The 21,789-nt window shown below is 49.7% G+C and overlaps 1 protein-coding gene across 2 annotated transcripts in view; it reads right to left on the reverse strand.

The window, feature by feature from the left end:
- The window catches only part of TRIO (trio Rho guanine nucleotide exchange factor), a 276,470-nt gene that overhangs the window by 108,597 nt on the left and 146,084 nt on the right, over positions 1–21,789 (reverse strand). For both annotated transcript variants that reach the window (XM_080933897.1, XM_080933896.1), the window contains exons 12-19: positions 8,793–8,962; positions 7,564–7,738; positions 6,175–6,370; positions 5,442–5,608; positions 3,994–4,113; positions 2,407–2,598; positions 1,813–1,962; positions 553–667 (exon numbers count right to left, since the gene is read on the reverse strand). In XM_080933897.1, coding sequence (XP_080790023.1) covers positions 553–667; positions 1,813–1,962; positions 2,407–2,598; positions 3,994–4,113; positions 5,442–5,608; positions 6,175–6,370; positions 7,564–7,738; positions 8,793–8,962 — 1,285 coding nt within the window. The remainder of the gene's footprint in view (positions 1–552; positions 668–1,812; positions 1,963–2,406; positions 2,599–3,993; positions 4,114–5,441; positions 5,609–6,174; positions 6,371–7,563; positions 7,739–8,792; positions 8,963–21,789) is intronic.

Consider the following 21,789-nt stretch of genomic DNA (forward strand, 5'->3'; position numbering starts at 1 on the left):
CTTTTGTCAATAAAGTTCCGTCTCAGCTGGGTGGAATTGGGTGAGGTGCCTACCCACCCTGTATACCTCCTGGTTCATTTATTTAGCCTGCTATAAACATTAACCCTATCGTGCACTCTCTGGTATAAATGTCCCTAGACATACCTTTTTCTATGTATTTACAAGTAAATAAATTTTTAAAAAATTACTAAACTCAAGTTGTATTAAACTGTGTAACAATTTGCTTTTCTCAATTACCCATGTCTTAGGCGTATCATAGTGAAAGTAGTTTAGAGTCACAATCCTGATACATGATTTCTGACTTTAGCTTTTAACCCTACTTTGCATACAGGTAAGTGTAGCTTTCACTCTTGATCACATGTTCACGCACATAGCAACGGCAGGAACTGTCATCCTGAACGCCATGTTTTCTGTTTGATACTTAGCTAACTCTGCGTCCTGCGGTCCCACATATTTCCTGGCAGTTTGTTACTGAGCTGACAGCTAGAGAGGCTGCTGCCGGCTTGGGCTGGGCACTCAGGACAGAGCTGGGCACAGGGCCTGCATGCTCACTTTTTACTTGCTGTTCTGGAGCTTTGATGTGCGTCACCATCCCCGGCATGCTCACGCTGTTCCTGTGTAGGTATTTTAGGAAGACGTCTGCGTTCCTCCTGGCCAGTGTGCAAGCCTAAGAAACAATGGGGGATGGTGTATTGGTAATGCGATTGATTACCTTACGCAGGTACAGTCTTTACCTAACAGCTATCTGGCCCATCTTGTTTACAAGACCTAGAGATTAAATTCTATTTAAAACTTCAAATTAAAAGGAAAAACAAAACACAAAGAAAGTAAGTGTCTTCTTGACTCCCGGGTCTTGCAAGGTCAGATTATGTTACAGATCCTCAGAGGACAGTGTGGCAGCCACTGACCATAAAGGATGTGGGGCCTTTTCCCAGTCAAGCCTGGGGGTGACTGTATCCCCAGTCACACTGAGTTCAGTCTCATGGGGAACTGGAAGCTCTTGGCCCTGCTCTATTGAGCCTGGGCTTCGACCAGACTCATCCCTCAGTTCTTAGTGTGAAAGCTGCAGGTTCTGAGGAGGTTGACTGTTTTGCATATTGGGGTAGCAGGTGACTGCTGATAAACTAAGCAAGGCAAAAGTAACGTCATCAATATATAGTAGTCCCTCGGGTATAGCACTTAAAAACATGACAAAGCACTTGATAGTCTGCATGTACCCTCTCAGAGAGAAAACGCTGAGCCTGTCTGCACCGGCCTAACTTGCTCACAGGTTCTTCCTGAGCAGGTGCTTTCATCCTCCCCTGGGCACCAGTGCTGGGGTCTCCCCTACAGGGTATTTCTGCATCTTCTGAGACTCAGGCTGTAGACCTCAATAGGCCGAATCTCCAAGCAAGGATTAATTAGGCTATAGTATAGTGCTTCGCCAAATCAGTCAGCCAAGCACTTTCTGTCTGCAGAATTCCTGGGGTTTCCAGTTAACAGTAACTTTGCCTCAGAGAAATGTCACCACTATAATAATGCTGTCCCATGGTACCGTGATTCCCTGTCAATACTAAATCGTAGGCTGGTAGCTCGTTCTCTGAGAAGCTAATAAGACACTGTGAGAAGAACCAGCCAGTCATGGATGCTACCTCCCCATCAAATTCCCACACAAGGAAAGAGTCAGGACCATGTGTTGGGGCCTCTCTCAGAGTACAAACTACGCATCTATGTATGCACTAGCAACCTACAATAATCACTTTCAAATCAGTCAGGAGACCCTGTGGCCCTCAACAGCCAGTCAGTGTGGCCTCAACAGAACCAGCCCTGTACCTTGAGGAAGGCTTCCTTCTGTTCCAGGTGCTTGCTAATCATCGGAGTGACGTGGTCAGTCTCAGAATTGGGGCCCAGCTTGTCGGCCCCGCCACACCAGTCCTCTTCTCTCTTGTACTCCTGCTCCAGGCTTTCCAGAACACTGCAGACCTGAGGGAAGAAAGCCCTGGGCTCAGAAATCACCCCACTTCTGACATCTCCCCAGTGGAGGCGCAGCTGGGAGCCGTGTGGTCTATGTTCTGGGGAAGGCAAAGGTGAGAGAAAGACCCAGAACACCCAAGGCTGCCTAGGCTCCATGGGGCTCAAGACAGAGAGGGGTTTCGGAATAGGAAGGAAGCCAGAGCAGAACCCCCATTGCCCGTATGTTTTCCATTAGAGGGGGAAGAAAGCTGTGTCTTCTCAGCTCCTTGTCAGCCTGCTATGCTTTGTCAGCTGAGGTAGCAGGGATAACTTCAGCGCGTGGCTTTCTTTGCTGCTTAACTTGGACCTGAGAGAGTCACTTCTGCTGACTACGTCAATGGTGGCAGAGCCGTCCCTGAAGTACGCCTAGAGCAGTCAGTCAGTGGGACCTAGGGACCGGGCCTCCCTCCCCACCTGCTCTGAAGTCTTGTAGAAGGCGACGGAGGCATTGACAAGCTTGAGGCGGTCTTCCATCTTGAGCATGAGCTGCTGCCAGTGAGAGGCAACCTTCTCTGCACAGTCACGGATCATGTCCATGTCGTAGTGGTTGGCCTGCAGCATGGCCTCTGCCTTCTGCTGCACCTGTAGCGCGCTCTGGTGTGTTTTCTAGACACGGGGAGGAAGGGAAAGCCCGTCAAAATAGCACACGTTAGTGGTGGGAACTGGGATGCTCTCCTTGGCTAACAGAATCAGCGCTAGCTACTGCTTGCTAGGAGGCTTTGGAAATATGGTGGGTCCCTTGTAATTCAGTAGTTCTAGCCTCGCCCCAGCCAGGCTGATGTTTAATTTATCTAATGAAGGGTAAAGAACACTAAGATTTCCCGGAATGGCACTCCTCTCTGGGGTTTTTCCAGTTGAAAAGTAACAGGAACAGATATTCTGGAGCTCTGTTGAAGTGTGCCAAGTTTATTATCCCTACTGGCTTTCTTATAACAGCCACTGCAGGCAAAGCAACAAGTGGGAAAAGGGGGGATCAGGGGGGTCATAGTGAATGCTTTGATTTTTTATTTCCACCTGAAGCTCTGGACTCCGGTGAAAAGTGTTTTGAAGAACTGGTGATGTTTCTTTCAAAGCAAAGAACAAATAAATAGAGAAGAGACTCGGAAGGTTCCCCGCCACACACAAAGCAAAGCACATGGCAAGTCCCGATGCCAGGGCTCTCCAGGAAAGATGAAGAACACAAGGTCCTGATCACCCAGCGCAGAGCCTCAGAGGGAAGAAAACCTCGCATTTCGGCTAACATAGAAACGATCCCTTAGACACGGGCCATGAGACAGGTCCCCCAAAGGACTGGCACTTGAGCTTGACTACTAATAACCTCTTGGCACAGCAGCTGTTCAAGTCTGCAGTACGACCTGGAGCTGGAGCCTCAGGAGAGGCCACCTCTGGCCGGAGCGGCCAAATTAGTCCTGACTCTGTGGCTCTTTCTCCAGCTAACATCTTTGTTTCTATGATCAAAAACTGCTTTTTGAATTGCGGCCTACACTTTGAGATCACCCATCACAACTATTACCCACACCCAAAGCAACCGACTCTAAAGCAATCCCGGAACCACCACCAAGAGGGTGCGCTGCCTGGGGCCAGCACTTTTTGCCACTGTCTGGTGCAGAACTGATCCTCAGCCTATCAGAGGGAATCCTGTGGCCACTAAGCAAAGCATTATTCCCCCTGTTCAGGGTGAGACACCCTTCAAACCCCAACCCTCTGCAAGATACTAAAACGCCTCCCTCAGCCCAGGCTCCCTGATTTAAGACACTTCTAATCAGAGGCCTTGCATCCTGCTGGGGCTGTTTCTTGGGACAGGAGGGGCTCTGATGACTGGAACACTCGCTATGAATCGGTCCCCAATCCCTTACAGCTGTGGGCTGTTTGCTTTCCCACAATCACGCTGGGATGGTGAGTACTGTCATCCTTTCCTGCTCCGGCTGTGGCTGGCTCCAGCGGGGGGTGTGACGCTAAGGGTCTCCATGCCACAAGGTCCACCCACAGACACGGTCTTACCTCGATGGCGTGCTGGAACTGCTCATGTTCTCTCTGCAGCTGCTCGGCTTCCTGCAACGAGCTGGCCGTAATGAGCCCGGCGTTTAGCATGGACTCCCCATTTCGGATCCAGCCTAGCACCTGAAACATGAGAGGGCAACTCTAGGCCGTGGTCCTTCCAGGGCCTGGGGAAACACCTGGGATGAGGGGTGGGGGTGGGGTCTGCAAAGTGGTCTAGAGTGGTTCTCAACCTGTGGGTCGTGGCCCCTTTGGGGTCGAATGACCCTTTCACATGGGGTAAACGGCCACTGGAGAAAAACAGATATTTACATTATGATTCATAATAGCAGTAAAACTAGCAATGAAAATATTTTATGGCTGGGGGGTCACCACAACACGTGGAACTGTATGAAAGGGTCGCAGCATTAGGAAGGTTGAGAGGCTCTGGTCTAGGGGTCCTGGTAGGAAGGCAGCCCTGACTTCCTCATAATCCTTGCCAACACAGCCTATATCCCCCCCACAGGGTTCCATCACAGACACCACCTCAAGGGCACTGCAGGTCTGTCAGGAGACAGTGGAGCCAGCGGGTTATGAAAACACAGACCCAAACTACTCCATTCCGAAAGCAAATGTGCTCACTGAATGAGCCCCCTTACACTTGAGGGGAACCTGCTACTTCCCGTTCCGACTCTCGACTAACCCACAGTAAAACTGGCCACCGGCGGAGTAAGGGCGGCTGGCTTGCTTCACTGACGTTTTGTGTACTATCAGTGTTAAGAGACACTATGGCCCAGGGGGTGAGACAGGGGGCACCACACGCTCAGGGTCTGAAGTTCACACACTACAGGGGTGCGGGTAAGCCGTACATTCTTAATTAATAAGTGATGAAGAAGGCTACCTGCCTCAGAAGGAAGCCCTGGGTTCTATGAGAAAGCAGGCTGAGTAAGCCATGGGGAGCAAGCCAGTGAGCAGCATCCTCATGGCCTCTCTTCAGCTCCTGCCTGCATGTTCCTGTGCTGTTGAGTTCCTGCCCTCGCTCCTTTTGATGATGAACTTGTTCTACGGAACTCTGGGTGAAATAAACCCTTTCCTTCTCAGGTTGGTTTGGTCATGGTGTTTCATCAGAGCAATGGTAAATCTAGACAATACCCATAATCTCAGCCTGGTGTGTCACAGGCCACGGGATGGGTAAAGACCACTGCTGACTCACTGCAGGGCTAGAACGACAGTTTGTAAGGCGTGTAACTACGCCATTCCTTAAATAAGTGAGTTTTCTTGAGGCAAGAAGAAACACTCACATTACAATGCTAAAATGTACAATACTCTCTTCCAGCTGGCCATCCAGGGAGGCGTGGGCTCCATTTTTACCACGAGATGCAGTCCAGGGGCAAGAAGAACCTTACACAGCAGGACGTGAGAAATTCTCCCCCACCTGTCAGAATTTCCCATCAGTCCCCAGTGTCACTCACCTGCTTCACTTCCGCCTGCAGGTGGCGCAACTGCACACACTGCTCCAGGTGTTTCCGATGCTGCTCGGCTGCTAGATCCAACTCCTGCTGCTTCTCGTGTAGGAACTCCAGGAGGTCCTGAACCCGAGTGGCCATGTCCACATCTCTGTCACAGAGCAGCTCCACACCTGTGGACAGTGCTGGGCGATCGGTATTCAGCTCACACCGCTACCCACAGGGGGCCACCTGCACTAGCAGCCAAGTTCAGAGAGACTCAGGCTGGCAGAGAGGCTTTGATACATGTATCCAGCACGGCAGGGTTTGAAAGGATGCAGGGATGAGCTGATCATCCCGGACTTAGTAACAGGGTAGCGGGGTAGCAGCTTTTACAAATGGGCCAAGGGCTCAGCCTTCAGGAATATTTAATTCACACAGTAAAGCAGCTAATGCTGAGTAAGCCTTGGATGCTACATTTACATACGAGGGGGCTTACAGCGCCATCTGCTGGACACTGGAACTAAATAAACGCTTTTGGGAGTTTTTACATTCCACTCACAAACACAGCAAACAATTTTCCAATTTAAGGATAGGTTTCCTAAGCATCAAGTTAAGCCTGAGAGTGCCTTGTGAGATAAAGTGAAAAGCACTTCCTTTCAAAGAACCCACGTTGGCAGGTAAATGGCTCATTAATAGAAGCTGTGGCGTGTATAGTCATCCACAGAGACCACGTCACTGGGTGGAGGGACTTTCTTACCGGAGGCCTGCACCTCATTCACATACTGCAGAAGATCCTGTCCCTGGTGGATGACGTCGAAGGTCAAGTTATTCATGGTCAGGGCTTTGTCTGCGTGGTGCTGCAGACGCTGCTCCGCGATCGTCAGGTCCTCCGTGTCGAAGTCATTCATTTGCTGGGAAAGTTCATCGTTCCAAGACTCGAGGTCCGAGATGATCTGAGAGAGGAAAGCATTTATGCAGGAGCAGGACCTGAGCACAGGCGGCCACGTCTCACTGTGTGTGTGAGTCAACAGCCAACCATCACGGGCCTGCTGAACCATCGAGGCGGAGGCCAAGAGGGGTCAATCAGCCAGGAGGATGCCAGCACCTGAACACGCCTACAGACGTGGGACAGCAGGACACGGCTGCTCATGAGTGGCGCCGTGAAGAACCACCTCTAGAACATGCCTACACCAAACCAGAATCTGGCCGAGGCAGGTTTCCCATCTGAGTTCTGGGTTTACAGGAAATACCAGAGGAAAGGGTAACCGGGAGTCAAGGGAGAAAGTGTATTATGTGGGGCGCCACTTCTTTACAATGAGCCATGACAGTCAGAAGTTATGGAATGCACAGTAAGAGAACGGAGGAGGAAGAGCTGAACCTACACTAGGAGGCTGGCCACCAAATGCAGGAACTGACCTATGTCTCCTGACGGAGGCAGCTGTGTAAACCTGAACACAGCACTAGGAGAGTGTAAGGAAGGTGTTTGGGGCTCTGAGTGAGTGTGAAATGGCCATATGGTGCGGGGATCCTTAGGAGAATGACGGACAGGCGGAGTCTCTGAAATATGCCGCACAACATTCAGTGAAGGAAACCAGCAAGAAAACATGGTCTTGCTAATTCGGGGGACTTCCGTACAGAAGCTTCACAATGCTATTCTCTGCTTTCATATAGCTTTGAAGGCTCCCACTTTAGAGGCTGCTCTCTCTCGCTGGAGGAGAGCAGTGTCATCCTGTGCCACTCAAGCGTGGCTGATCTGCCACTGGGGACGACGACGGCAATTCCCGGGCAGGGAGGCCTCTCCTGCATCTCTGCACCTCAGCCTAACGCCATTCCGTCTTGTCCCTGGTGCTCCACACACACCCACACCACACACCATCTTCAGCCTGAGTGTCCCCCTGTCTGTGCACTCCCCCCAGTCCACGCCCTGCAACTGTCCTCTCCTGGGCTTCTGTGTGGCTCCCTGCAGTCTCTCACCCAGAGTGCAGAGCTGACCACTAGGGCCTCCCCGATGGCCAAGGAGGGGTCAGTGCTTCTAGGGCCTTCCTTCTGTCTCCGCCCTTCCCCTTGCTTGGTACAGGCTCAGGAGTGGAGAGGACAGAGGACAGAAACCAGGGACAGGGCTCCAGGGCAGGGGCTGGCCACTTACGTCAATGGCATCCCGCTCGAATATGCGTAGCTGCAGGAAGAGTTCCAGCTTGATCTTTCGTTCCTGGAAGAGCTCCTCCATCTGGGACTGAGCCTCATCCAGCTGCTGCAGCACTGTCTCGATGTGGTTGATGGAGCTGTTATGCGGGGTCTTGTTACTGGAGATGGCGGAGTCCCTGTGCGGGTGGAGAAGGAGACGGGACTTCGGTGAGACAAACAGGAATTGAGTGAGAAGGACTCACATTGTTAGACACCAGATCCGGCAACGCAAATCTTCAGGGAAAGAAGGCTGGCAGGAAGCTGGACTTCGTCTCAGAAAAGGGAAGGCGCTGTCCTCTAGCAAAACACCACCAGCCCTGTTCCTCAGGGCAGCCTGTCCCACCAAGCCTGAGGCTGCAGAGCCATGGCTGTGCTCCTCAGACTGTGCTCCTCACAGACCGTGCTCCTCACAGACCGTGCTCCTCACGGCTGTGCTCCTCACAGACCGTGCTCCTCACAGCTGTGCTCTGCAAGGCTGTGCTCCTCACAGCTGTGCTCCTCACAGACCGTGCTCCTCACGGCTGTGCTCCTCACAGACTGTGCTCCTCACGGCTGTGCTCTGCAAGGCTCTCCTGCAGAAGCCAACTATCTATCACACCTAGCACCCAGTCACTACGACGGTGGTGGGTCCTCCTCCCCGAGAGGCTCACTTCTAATGCAATCAAGGAAACCCTTCCTAAGTAACGTTTCCCTCTTAGGGAAGGGAACATCACGGAAGGCTGTGACTTCAGCTGTACTGAGTGATGTATGAGTTGGGAACAGGGGACTACCCTTAAGTGTCCCCCTTGACTCAATAAAAGGAACTTTCAAATCTGCCTCCAAAGGAGACAAAGGCAAGCTGACCCTGCCTCCTGCCCAGAGGACCACTGAAGAATGAGGGATGTAGTAGTTCTGACACCCCCGGGGCAGGTCCCTGGGACCAGAGAATGTGATCTTAAAAGAGATTCAACCTTGTTCTTTTATAACAAGTTTTAGTAAGGTGATGTTGAAGAAATGCTAACAAAAGTTAAATTCTGACAGCCGTAAAGACAAACAATTGTGCAACTGAAAAACTAAGGGGGTTGGGGGATGGGAAGAAAACTCTCTGGCCTGCTGGAGAGGACGAGACTGATAAAGGCAGGGACCAGCTCTGCAGCTCTGGATCAGTGAGGGGCCAGGTGGGGTGGGGGATGGGGTTGGGCTGGGGCCCACCTCAGCTGCTGGATGAGGTCCTCCCCTTCCTTGATCACGTTGACTGTCACCTGCAGGGTGGTCTGCTGCTGCTGGCCGAACCGCTTGATGAGATCCTGGACGGCCTCCACCGACTCGGCGTACACGTCGTCCAGGAGCTCCTTCTGCAGCTCCTCCAGCCATGTCCAGAGCTGCGGGCGGGAGAGAGCACAGTGACCAGGGCTGGAGCGACTGGACCACTCACATGGGGAAGAGGATGGTGGCAGCAGTGGCAGGCGGGCTGCTCCCAGAGAGAGGGAGGGAAGGAAGGAAGGAAGGAAGAAGGGGGAGGGAAGGGACCAGAGAGCGTCCTGGAGAATCCAGCAACTAGTGGGACACACGCACAGAAAGGACAACACACCACTGGGCGGTGGAGCAAAAATAAACCAGCAGTGAGGCGGAAGAGGCTGTCACCGGGGAGAAAAAGGAAAGGGAAGAGAAGGCACGCTGCCCTTCTGTGGAGCCTCAGTCTGAGTGCTGGGGAAACACCGGGTCGCTCAGACAACAGGAACGTTGTTTAGGGAGCGCAGGGGCACTCTGAGACCTGTCTCCTGCTTCAATTTCAGCAAAGGTATTCCAGCTCCCCATTAGGCCACCAGTCAGACACGCGTGGTTTAGGTCTCCACACCTGTGTGATGGAGACACGTGCTCTGAGGTGACCAGCCCCCGGGCCAGCACGGCCAGCGTGTTCACCGTGGGTCTTGACTCCTCCCCAGTGGGATTAGGAACCAAATTCCATTTCTCTATTTTCCAATACAGAAAAGCTTAAAACGTCAACTCCATGCCTGCTCATTGGATGGTAAGTACCACATATATAAAATATGTTCTTCCTGTTGCTTGCATATTAGTAGCCTCTGAGCTTGGAAGGACATCTTAGAACAAAAATAAAGTCTGGTAAAAGGCTTATTTCTCAGCCAAATAGCCCATGCTGCAACTTAACTTTACTAAAGATATTAAATCTGTTAACTTCTCTTGCATTGGTCTGTTTTTATGCACATCGTCAAGTTTCATACAAGAATTTTACATACACAGCCTTAGATAACAGCTGCTTGACTCATCCTGTGGATCAAGGGGAAGGGACCCCAGGTCAAGGAACGCGGCTAAACCCCTCTTTATGCTCATCACCGTCCTTGGAGGTCTACTGCCAGAATAAACCTCAACTGCATTTGCTCCCCGCTGGTCAGCACAGTGGCTGCCCTTACAGATGATAAAAAACAAGAATGTCACCACCCTGAAGATCTCCCAGCTGGCGCTGAGATTCCCCATGGAAGCCATACTTAGCTGTCATAGGTTGCACTGAGCTGTAATTTCACATACCACTGTGCAGCACTGTACTGGAGTTGCAATCTCGCCAGCGTGGAACTGAACACCAGCACCACAGGGGTACCCCCTGAATCACACCTGACAGTGCACAGTAGCACCAAAGTGCTGGTAGTTTAGTAGGAGTACTGCCTTAAGGTTTGGAGTAAGGCCACCTGGGCTGGAGAACCTCTTTAGCAAAGCATGACTCTGTGGTTCACATATCAGCTAACTTCTCTATGATCCAGCTTGCTAGGACAGGACCTAAAGATGCCCATAGAGGAGTTACCAAGGCAACAGATGAAGGAAGATGCAGTGGGGTGCCTGTGCAGGCAGGTATGTTCCACAAGCTAAGTGCTCTGTAATTAACACGAGATGGATTCAATTTAACTAAATACACAGGATTCTTCTCAAAGGAACAAGAAGCACATGCTGCTCCAAGCAAAGTGGGCTGCACTGTTTTACCAATCAGTCAGAAATATCTAACCTGCTGTGATGATCCAGCCAAGTGGACTTCTTAGGCTAGAGGCCTGGTTTCCACCAGACCAGTGGCGGTGCAAGGGTACATGGCTCACCACACACAGAACTCACCACGTGCTTTCAATGACAGGTACACTCGGTCATGGCACTACCATGGCCCTCCACCCTCCCAACATTGATTAACAAAGTGTTTCTTTGCATCTGTACTGATTCGGTTCACAAGCAATGGAGATACAAGTCACTGACATCATGTCTCCTAGAATCTCAGCAGCCTTTTGCTTGGGCCCATGTGCTTTGTGCAAGGCCACTCCATAAATGAACGGAACAGCCCACCACGCCGGAGCCCTCACCTTTACCTTGGTCAGTATCCCTCCTGCCCACAGGTGCTGAGCCTGGGGCACCCAGTCTGGTCCGGAGAGGGGGTGACCGGAGCTGGACTCCAGGAGCCCACTGTGGGATGGGGAGTGGGTGTCTATGTGGGAGGAGCATTTGCCAAATCCCTCTTGTCTGAACAAACCCGACTGAAGGTGAGTTACAACACACTCAATCTTTGACACACTGATAAAGAGCTGAGCAGAGGCAGCCTCTGGAGTCCCTCTAAGGTGCAGCACACAGGTATGTGTGCAGGGGACAGAACAGTGACAGGGGAGTTAATAATGTCCTGCCCCATGGGGCAGGAGTAGCCTCTGACAGCCTGCCTGAGCTCAAGCCAGATGAGACCTTGCAGGAGTGTTGGCCTTTCCTTACCTGGTCTATTACTGTTCCACCTAGAGGTCATGGGTTAATGCAAATGCCGGTTCAGGGCTGCCTAATAGAGCCGATGAGATTATATAAACAGAGAGGACAAATCAGTAAACTGGTCACTGTTGTTGCCTTTCTTCTTAAGAAAATCTCATAATAAGACAATGCATAAAGTTTTACGTTTTTATAAGCACCTTTCAAAATGCATGTAGGGTTATCAATTACCCCAAGCCTACTTAACGTGGCATATGATACTATAGTCCAGGGAAAGGGGGTAAGAGAGATCTGTTGGAGTCCATAGAAGTCACTTCCTCTAAACACACACACACACACACACACACACACACACACACAGGCATTTCCCTTCCACATCCTGGACATTCAGACTCCCGTCACTGGACCACCGTGCTCCCCACCTGGCCTGCCAGTGAAGTCCACAGAGATACAGCCACGCAGAAGACTCCAGGAAGTAAGATGGCACAGATGCCAAGGAAACAGAGCTGAGGTAACGGACTGAGGCTATCTATAAAAAGCATGACGTCGAAGGCCTGAAATATTCTTTCTGGATTTGAAGCAGAGTCTTACAGAAAGGCCCTCTGTGACGCCGACTGAGGATGGACTGATGCATATCTTACTGCAGCGTGAGGTAAGCAAAGTCTATTTTTAAGCTTTTGAAGTGACCCCAACACCTAAAGTGCCTCTGAACAAAGACATTTTAAGTTTCTAGGATGTTTGTGAAACTCTTGAGTCAAAGTTTCCCGAGGATGAAAACATAATGCACTTGTGTGCAAACTGGTAATCTACAGTGAAAAAAATCCAGCTTCATCCAATAGCAAGAGGAGGTGTGTTCTATGCAAAATCACTGCATTCTGTTTTTAAGACCCTTAGAACTGTCAAGACACAAGCATAGGCAACACCGCCCCCTAGAGGCCTTGAAAGGCAAGGCTGGGCCTTCTGTCTAGAACTGAGAGTTCTGAAGATGGACCTGTAAGTTGGGGTGTGTGTTCTGCAGAAAACTGTGCCCACAACTGGGCTGTATGCATGCAGAGGCATGGCCGTAGACCAAGATACAAAGATGGTTTTGGGAAATAAAATAACGTGGAGACGATCTCTGAGACGAAGATATGGAAGGATCCCGTCTCTGGCCTTGGGAACAATCCTGACCCCAGTTCTTCACCCATAGGCCGAGGCCCTACACTCTCCTAGTGGAAAGCCCCCGAAACGTCCCTTCTCAAGAATCCGGTCCTCTCTTCATCGCTTGGGGAAGGAATTTCTATATTGGCTGGTGGGTTCTGGAAAGGACTGTAGGCAGCTAGGGGAGACCTGAACCTTGGAAAAGACTCGGTAGCAATCTCTCTGAACTCCAGGGGAGGTCATACAGGCTGGAGTCAGTGTCCACACGGAGGCCGAGTTGTAAGAAGTTCTGCATGCAACCACCCGAGAGGCCTGATCCTTGGCACAGTCCCTGTGTTCTTTACCTGTAGTTCTATCTATGAAATGGGGTAACCTTACCGACAAAACCTTCACAGACCACAAAGTCAGTTTGAGAAAGAGGAAGATAGGCCCATGGATGAGCGTGCTCGCTTACAGCCAGGGCTCTACACACAGAAGCTACTGCCACTGAGACCCGTGTCTCTGTCCCTCAGCAGATGGGGGAATTACTTAGCACAGTGGAGCTGTGCATACCGCAGAGGCGGAGTGAGAAGTATCAGTCACAGGTGCCCAGAGCTGTTCCTGCTACAAGCTCTGAGCAGAAGCGAGTGGTTTCAATGGCAGCCTGCAGGTGCAAATGCAGTGGGGACAACCTCTCGGCACATAGCACGTGATTCTATTCAGGTGCAAAGAACAGGCTGGAAAGGGAGCCCGTTCCCACTTCCTCTGCCAGAAGTGACCAACAGTATGCTGAGCACACATACCTAGTGTCTTGAGGTGTGTGTCTCCTTTCTCTGTGTATGACAGATGTGCACTTGTGTACGGGCTACCATGGCCCTGTGTGTGTGCAAAAGCTGGAAGACTTAAGATGCCGGTTCCATCACTTTTCACCTTATTCCCTTGTAGCAAGGTTTCTCTCTTCGCCTGGAGGCATGCTCCTGATCAGCAAGCCCCAGTGACCCTCCCCCATCCCTGCCCACAGCACTGGGATTTTTGCTGGAGTGTTGGAGATTAGAACTGGGTTTGTCAGGTAAGAGCAGCAGGCACTAATGCTGAGCTACTGCTCCACCAAAAAGGGTGATGTGTAGATTTATGTTAGGGTGATATGTGATTGGCCAGTGGAGAGGTAGGCAGAGAAAAAGTAGGAAAGCGGAAGAAGAGTGGAGAAAGGAAGAGAAGCAAGATGGAGCTGGAGAAACGGACTTAGATCCAGGTGGACTTAAGCAGCCACGGGTAGATATGAATATTTTAAGGGTTTCTATTTTATCTCATATAGAAGGGCAGTTTGTGTCTTTGTCCATTGGATATAATTTTATTATATAGAGGGTTTGTGGATTGAGAATATATAAACCTGTGTGAAAAGTTCCTGGGCTTTGGAGTAATGTTTGTGCTAGGTGGTAGTGGAAAGAAACATAACAGGGTGGTCAACCCGGGACAGAACCAGAAGGGAATCGCATGGAGAGTGTAGCTCGTGGTCTGAGTGACAGAGTCCGTGTGCACTGCTCCAAACCAGAGCATCATCCACAAGAGTGAGAGGTCGGGGCCAATAAAGAGATAAGCCATCCATTTTTAGTATTTCCTGCAACATTGAGGAGCACCTTCTATTCTTGTGCAGTGTGCTGAGAGAACATCATAGGACGTGTAAGGGGTAGAGGCAGAACAGAGGACCAACATCAGTACTATACAACGTCACCACTGCACGTGTCAAGTGTTGGTAGTAGGAAGAAACCTACAGAGGCATCATCGTAGCAGCTCCATGTGTGAGAGGGAGCAATGTGTGGATATTCCAGTCTGAGGGCATTCCAGTCTGAGGGCATTCCAGTCTGAGGGCATTCCAGTCTGAGGGCATTCCAGTGTGAGGGCTGCACACCTGTGGACAGGTGGGATGAGGCTATGGGTAATGATGACCAGCCACGGGCAAGAGATGAAACATGACTGACAGCCAGAGGGGACTGTAGGACCAACTGTGTGGTCCAAGGGACTCCAGTGATCGGGACATTGTATATGCTGTATTATCCTAAGAAAGATCTTGACACTTGCAAGTTTTCACCTTTCTTTCTATTCTACAATACCCCTGACAAATTAAATAATCTCTTCAGCAGCTCGGCTGCTGTAAACTCAGGGGAAAACCTCTCCACCCACGTCATTTAAAAATGTCTACTATCTGCTACAAATGTGCCAGGTCTGGGAGCAGTGTTGGATGTAAATAAATAGGTGAATTTTAAAAAGTGACGAATGTCATCCTGAAACAATTTGCAGTGTGTCAAAGTGTAACCTTCTTCCTCTTTGCCAGAAAAAATATTCTCATGCCTGGAAGTTGCGACCACACTTTACAACCCATCCGCCATTTCCCTTGTCCGATTCTTCCCTTAACTAAAGTTGAATAAGTGATGCTGGGAACAGCCCTGTGGACAGCCCGGAGCACAGCTCACTTCATTAGACACACAGCAGTGCCATCTGTGTGGCACCAATGTTCTCATTCACAGCTTTACATAAGAGCATCAGCTCGCAGTTTTACATAACAAAACCACGAATGCAGATATTTTTGTGGTGGCACCAAGTCTGTCCTCAAAGAAAGATAAAGAGTTTTTCAACACAGTGAGTGAAAGGATTCCTGAGTTCACCTCTCCAAGATGTCTCATACAGGCATAAAGGTTCATAACGAGTTGAATGGCAACTCAAAGATCCGACTGGAAAATCTCCTGCAGAAGGTGACAGTTACAGAGTGATCAGGCCAGCCTGCTCCCTGGCTCGGAGCACTTGGCATGGCCACCCACTCCTATCAGCACATCTGTCAGGAAGTCTGATGCAGCAAAGACAGCTCTGGACTTCCTTCTTCCTGGCATCTTCCACTTGAGGCCAGTGAGGAGGATAAAGACAGCCTTGGCTTTGTACCAGACCCCTGGCTTGATTTCTGTAGCCTGCAAAATCTCGAGCACTTTACCCGTCCTTTCATATCTCTAGATCCCTGCCTAGGACTAGCCTCAACCTGAATAAATGCATAAAATTCACCTTCTTAAAAATATTACCCACATTATCAAGGAATTGTGGGACACATCTGTATCTTAGCACTCAGGAAAATGACTCAGAAGGATGAGGCAGGAGGATTGTTCTGGCCATCCTGGGAGACTTGGTGTGTACCTGGCCTGTCAGGACTATATAGTAAGACTTACTTCAAATACAACAGCAACAACAGCAGCAGCAACATCCACCACCACCATCGTACTGCCCCTACTACTCAGGTGTGCGCCCACCCACAGTTCTCCAACAGGACCAGTGTGGTAAGCCTCCTTCTACAGTCCTGAGAAATCCATTCTGTCTGGGACCCGTGTCTCCAGCTTGCGGAGAGGTCCCACCTCCTCATAAAGTCTTCTCTCGCTCACCTTGTCTTCCGTGTGCCCCAGCTACATGTAAGGAAAAGCCCAGCCTAAAGCAGGTACCAAGGGCACCCCACGGTGAGGTTTCTGCTGTGAGGATGGGGGCCCCAGGCAGAAAGCCTGCTTCTTCCCCAAACTGCTTCTAAGTTTTGTGTTTCAAAAAGGGAAGAAAAAGACAACCAGAGCAAAAACAAAACCAGACTACAAGCCTAACCTGTGCGGTGCTATGGCTGTCCTGGGAAGCCCCAGCTAATTCGCTGCTGGTGACCAACCCTGCTTTCTACCTCTCTGCTGATATGAAGAGCAGTTAGCAAAAAGAATGTACGTGTGAGAGATACACCACAGAACATTCCATTTCTCCTTCTGTGAGCCAAAACCCTGCACAATTCATACGACTAGTAGGAGAGCTAGAGTATGAGAGCCCCTTTAAGATAAAGGGTAGTAATTAAGATTACATGTACATTCATTCTCCACTGTACACACGGAGACCTGGAAGACTACAGCTCCTGGTGGTGCATTAAAGCCCCACACTTATTCATAGGACATTAACCAGGTTGGAATAAAGAGACAGAAGAGCTGGGGTAGCTGTCCGCTGGAAAATGACCCTTCAATAGGACTGTACAGTAAAGAGCATGGGGGTCGGTATAACAGCATATATTACAGTCTTCACTACAGCATGAAGTCGTAAATAAAGCTAATACAGTAATCCGTTAATTAGTGACTATTATGTGTTCAGTATTTGAAAGTCGACTATAGATTTTCATATTGATTTCTAAAGTCTGTAGGCTTGCTGCTTTTAATTTTACATTAAAAAATTATTTTATGCATATGTGCCCTTGTGTATATGTGGAGAACAGAGGGAACTTATAGGAATTTATTCTCTGCCTGTGCTGCCTGAGTTCTGGGATAAAGCTCTGGTCAGCAGTATTTGGAGCAAGACCCGTGACCCACTGAGACAAATCTCTGGACCCTACAGCTTTTCTTTGTTGATGTGGTACTTAATTTTTGGGTCATAGTTTTAAATTATCTTCAGGGGGAAAATGTTTAGGGACTGGAAAGCTGTCTCAGAGGTTAAATGTACATACTCCACTTCCCAATTGTCCCAACTCAGTTCCCAGCACCACGTTTAGTGAGTCACATCTGTAACTCCAGCTCCAGGAGATCCAGTGCCCTGTCTGTCCTCCATGATCAACTGTACTAAGTGTACATCCTTGTGTGTGCACACTAGAACTCAAGTGCATGCTTGAGAACCCCAACACACACACACACACACACACACACACACACACACACACACACACTTTTAAAAAAATAAAATAAACGTTTAAAAGAAAACCACTTTATGTGAATTGCTCTGAGCAAAGTTCTTCCCTTCTGGGTGGCGCCACACACTCTGTCTGCACTTGCAAACAACTGTTTTTCATGCTTAATCAGATCAATAAACAGAACATTTATTTTGCTGGATCAGAAGTATTTGGTCATATGTGCAAAGGGAGCCGTACAAATATGAATGGCCTGTGAAGGACGGTCTCTGGCAGAGGTTGGAAGTTAGAGACTGTGGAGTCCACAGGTCTCAGTGGAGACCCTGCTGTACTGTGAAGAAACAGGTTACAGTGAGAAGATCTCTAAGAAATGGGAAGGCAGAAACAGATTAAGATTAGTGAGGCTCAGGGCAATTTAAACCTACTTCAATACACCTCTGTATCTGACTTTAAAATTTGGATTATTTTGTACATATCAAGTAGGTTTGGGGGTCAGGAAGCGTGTGTTGACAGTTACTATAAGAAAAAATGTTATTTCTGCAGCTTGTATATGGGAGCTCGCCAAACTGTCTCTAGCCTGGAGCAGAGGCTGGGGCAGTGGAGTTGCCTGCCCCAGGTCACTGGGACAGGCAGAGGGCTGTGTCACACACTAGCACAGTTGTTGTAGATTATTTTAATGCAGGTTGCATTTCCACTGGAATTCTGCAGGTGACAAAAATCTGTTTTCTAGACAACCCTGCCTATAAAAGATAACACCCTTTTTACAAGGATGCCCAGCGAGATCGGAGAGACTCGGAGCTTGATGCTGAGTCAGGCTGAGCGCTGCGTGCGCAGGCGCTCCATTTCCTTGGGTGGCATTACTTAACTGCCTGCTCCTTCCATCAGGTAAGAAACCCAGTGCTCCAGAAGACAGACAGTTGAACACTGCAGGAGATCGCATCTCTTGCACAGAGATTGTTGACTACTGAAGACATCAAACCCAATTCCTCGATAGAGCCCCCCCTGGGAGATCTTCACCTTCCCACCACCACGCTCCCTTCTGGGCTACGAGCCTGACATCTGTGTCTAGTGGAGTTTAATGCAGCAGGTTTGTTCTAGAAAGTTCTGTGTGGATTCTTACCAAAGGACCCTTGTTCATCATAGAGAAGTGGAAACTCTCATTATTGCTAAAAACCTGCACATGACTGCTCATAGCTTCCCCGTTTTAACAGCCCCCAACTGGAAACAACACAAACGTTCTTTAATGGGTAAGTGGTGTATGTGTGACATTTTCATGCAGTGAAATGCCACCCAGTAATAAGTGGGAAAGAAGTGTTGATACGTGTAAGAAAGTGGATGATTCTAGGATTAATCAGATTGAAAATGCAGTGACAAAAATATCCATGATTTCATTTATCTAGCACTCCTGAAACACCAAAAATAATAGAGATGTGGTGTTGGTTATTGTTAGGCTGGGGACAGCTCTAGGAAGGACACCGGGCACAAGCGGAAAGCTCCAGGCGTCCGGACCTCGTGCTTCTGCAGGACCGGGAGCAGCATACGTTCCAAACAGGAGAATGACAGACGACTCTGATGACAGAGTGACTGTGTGGCTGCAGTGTGTACACTGTGGGTGACACAGGCCTGTACACATGATGAAGCATGTGTGTGTACACAGACAGGCATGATCCAGGACACACAAACAGTTGTCATTGGATAGGGCGTGGCCTACAGAAAGTTCCACAGATACACGGCAGGTCCCCTGGCGACCCAAGGAGAGGAGAGAACTGTGGCCTTCCGTAGTGGCACCGTTAGCAAACACTGGGTGCAGTTCCATGGCTCCTGGGTGGGCTTGGTCAGAGCTGAGGGTGGCAGCTTGGACAGCTCCTCTGCACAGGACGAAGCCTGGAACATCCCTTTAGCCTCAGCTCGGGCTCCTCTCCCTGCTTCTCCCGAGGGGGAGCTGAGGCCTGGCTCCAGCTTGTGGGTAAAGGGAAGCTGACATGCTCACGTGCTGGGAATGAAAGTGAAGTCAGACCGGTACCCTGAGACAAAGATGTCTCCAGGTTGCTGCTGGGCCTTTATTCTGCCCTCTGAATGGAATGAAAGGTTCTCCTTGCTCGGGCATTGCTCGAAACCAAAAATGTGTTCAGCTCGCAGTCAAGTTTGCAGAAGCACAGCCAGGTCTCTGCTTGACCCAGGCAGGATGGCAGCTGTCTGTTCCACTGGGGACCAGGGATTCTGAGAACAGAAGCCAGCGCTGGGTCACCAAATCAGCCCCAGAAATTAACTGGCAGCAACCCACCCCGTTGCCTCAAATGACCCACGAATGTCAAAGCAGTTAGTAATTAAGCCAGGAACTAGTCTAGGGAATGACGTTGAATGAGTAGAAATGGCTGGAATTAATTGTGTTTTCACTGGATCCAGAAATAAAAATATCACTCAAGGCACTGAAACTAAGATCAGGTGGCAGGCTGATATTACTTCACAGCTTTGGATTAAGTATCTAAAGTCTGGACTAGGTTAAGTGGTGGGGACACAAGGAACCAGACCTTAAACTACCAAGCAACAGCAATGTGGGAAGTGTGCGGGAGCAGCTGCGGTTGCTGCTGTGTTCTCACCCTTCACGTCACAGCGGGCTCGGGGCGCATTTCACGTGACTGAGTAGAAAAGTGAGCCAATGACCAAGGAGACGTTAGAAAAGTGCATTCAGTAGAAAAGGAGATTAGAATTAACATCAGCTCTGATGTGCATAAATGTCACACACAGTAGGTGCGCAGTCACAAGGCTGACAGGAAAGGATGCAGAAGGCTCGGACACCTTCCACACAAAACCCACATTCGTGCTAGGACAATAAACATCCCACTAACTACTTCTAAACGCCGAGGGAAAGAAAAGGTGGGCTGAGAGAGAGGTGGGCAGGAAAGCATGAGCCGCACAGCATTCTTCTGAAAGGGGCGGGGCGCCACACGATACTGGGAGGAAGCATCCTGGCATGCCTCTAAATCTGGCTTTAAGGGTGGAACTGAGTCCAACACGAAGGCAGAAAACAGTTGCCTTCTGTGAAAATATGTCCTTTGCTCTATTCCAGGACCAAGTGTCAAATCTGTGTCCTCTAGGGTGCCACAGTCTAAGGCTTTAATGCTTACTCCGCTCATGCCTAAACCATAAGACAGAGAGAAGCCACGTATCAACACTAACAGAAAAGAGACAGACAGACTCCTGAGGTAGAGCGACCATAATCGGAGGTCGTGGGCCAGAATCTTAGGTTGATGACCCAATACCAAGCTTGATACCAAGCCTCTTCTGGGTGGGACTACACAGACAGCTGAGCTGGCCATGAGTAAGTTGCCTTCTTGACCAGGGACCTTCCAGAGTGAGTTATTGTGAGATCATATGGTAGCCAGAAACTGACCACGCAGGGCAGAGAAATGCCCACGCCAAGGAGAATCAAGATTCAGCCTGGGCAACTGTGCGTGTGAGGGGCACCTTCTGGGCCGGGGCCTTATCAGGTCGATTTCCACAGAGTTCTGATGATGTCATGCATACGCCTGTCGATTTAATGTGTTTCCATCCTCTTGACCTTTGTCTTAACATTTACTCTCATTTTCAATTCATTGAAGCTCATCTAAACGCCGAGAGTGAGCCGTGATCTGTGTTAGACACAACTGAAAGCAACCCTTCTCCTTGTACAAATCTGTTAGGTGTCCCCTCCTGGGGTGGGGGGAGGGGGCCCGCCATGCAGAAAGACACGGTGGGCACAGTGAAGTTACTCAGGAAGAGATGCGCCTTCTGAAGGAGAGTCTGGGGTTGACACAAAGCCCAAACCCTTGCAGGAGAAAATCCTGGCTTGTGCCAAGCCTATAGGATACTGTCCCCGGCTACCTTATCAGCCACCTTTACCCTGGGTTCCCTTAGGTATGTGCATCTGAGAGGAAGCAGTTGAGATAATTATGCCTACTGTGATGGTGTCATCTATGAGAAGGAAAGAATGAACTGCTGGCCCATTCTTCCATAGTTTGGGAGAAAGTCACTTCTCCTATAAGATGGGTTGGGGCCTTCTTAGCCCGCAGATCCAAGGACTAAAAGTCACAGGGTGCAGACAGGTCAGAACTGAAGGTGTTTCTATGTCGAAATAGTTTGCAAACCTAATGACAATACAGCCGCCGCAAGGCCAGCTACTAAATGCTTTTATAATTTATTAATTTTTCTTCAAAGTAATACTGATGTTATTTTTTTTTTAAAGAAAGAAACCAACAACAAATCCAAACCTCATCCTGTGTAAAATTCTACCCTCTCAGCTGTCCTGATGTCTGCATGATGGACACCATGGCAGGGCAGACAAGGTGATCTGCACCACAGACTGCCCCTGCAAAGACTGTCTCAAGGATACCAACCCTGTTCCCAGGACTGCTCAGCCACTGAAGAAGATTCTCAGGAACCCAGGGCAGGTGGGCACCACACTAGGTACTGCAGGAAGGAGGCTCATTACTCTCCCAAGTTACTGCCAATCCCCTGTGGCTCCCACCTCTCACATAGCACCTAAGACATTCCAAGTGCCAGCACGCTGTGTGTTCATAGGGAACTGGCTGGATGCATGCCATCCGGCCTGCTGACCGCTCCAGGCTGGCTGATCAACTCTGATCCTGTTGCTCTCACAGTTTTGATGTCGAACTGTGTAGTATAAAA

This window comes from Micromys minutus (genome assembly GCF_963924665.1).
Source record: "Micromys minutus genome assembly, chromosome: 20".
In the NCBI taxonomy this organism is placed as follows: domain Eukaryota; kingdom Metazoa; phylum Chordata; class Mammalia; order Rodentia; family Muridae; genus Micromys; species Micromys minutus.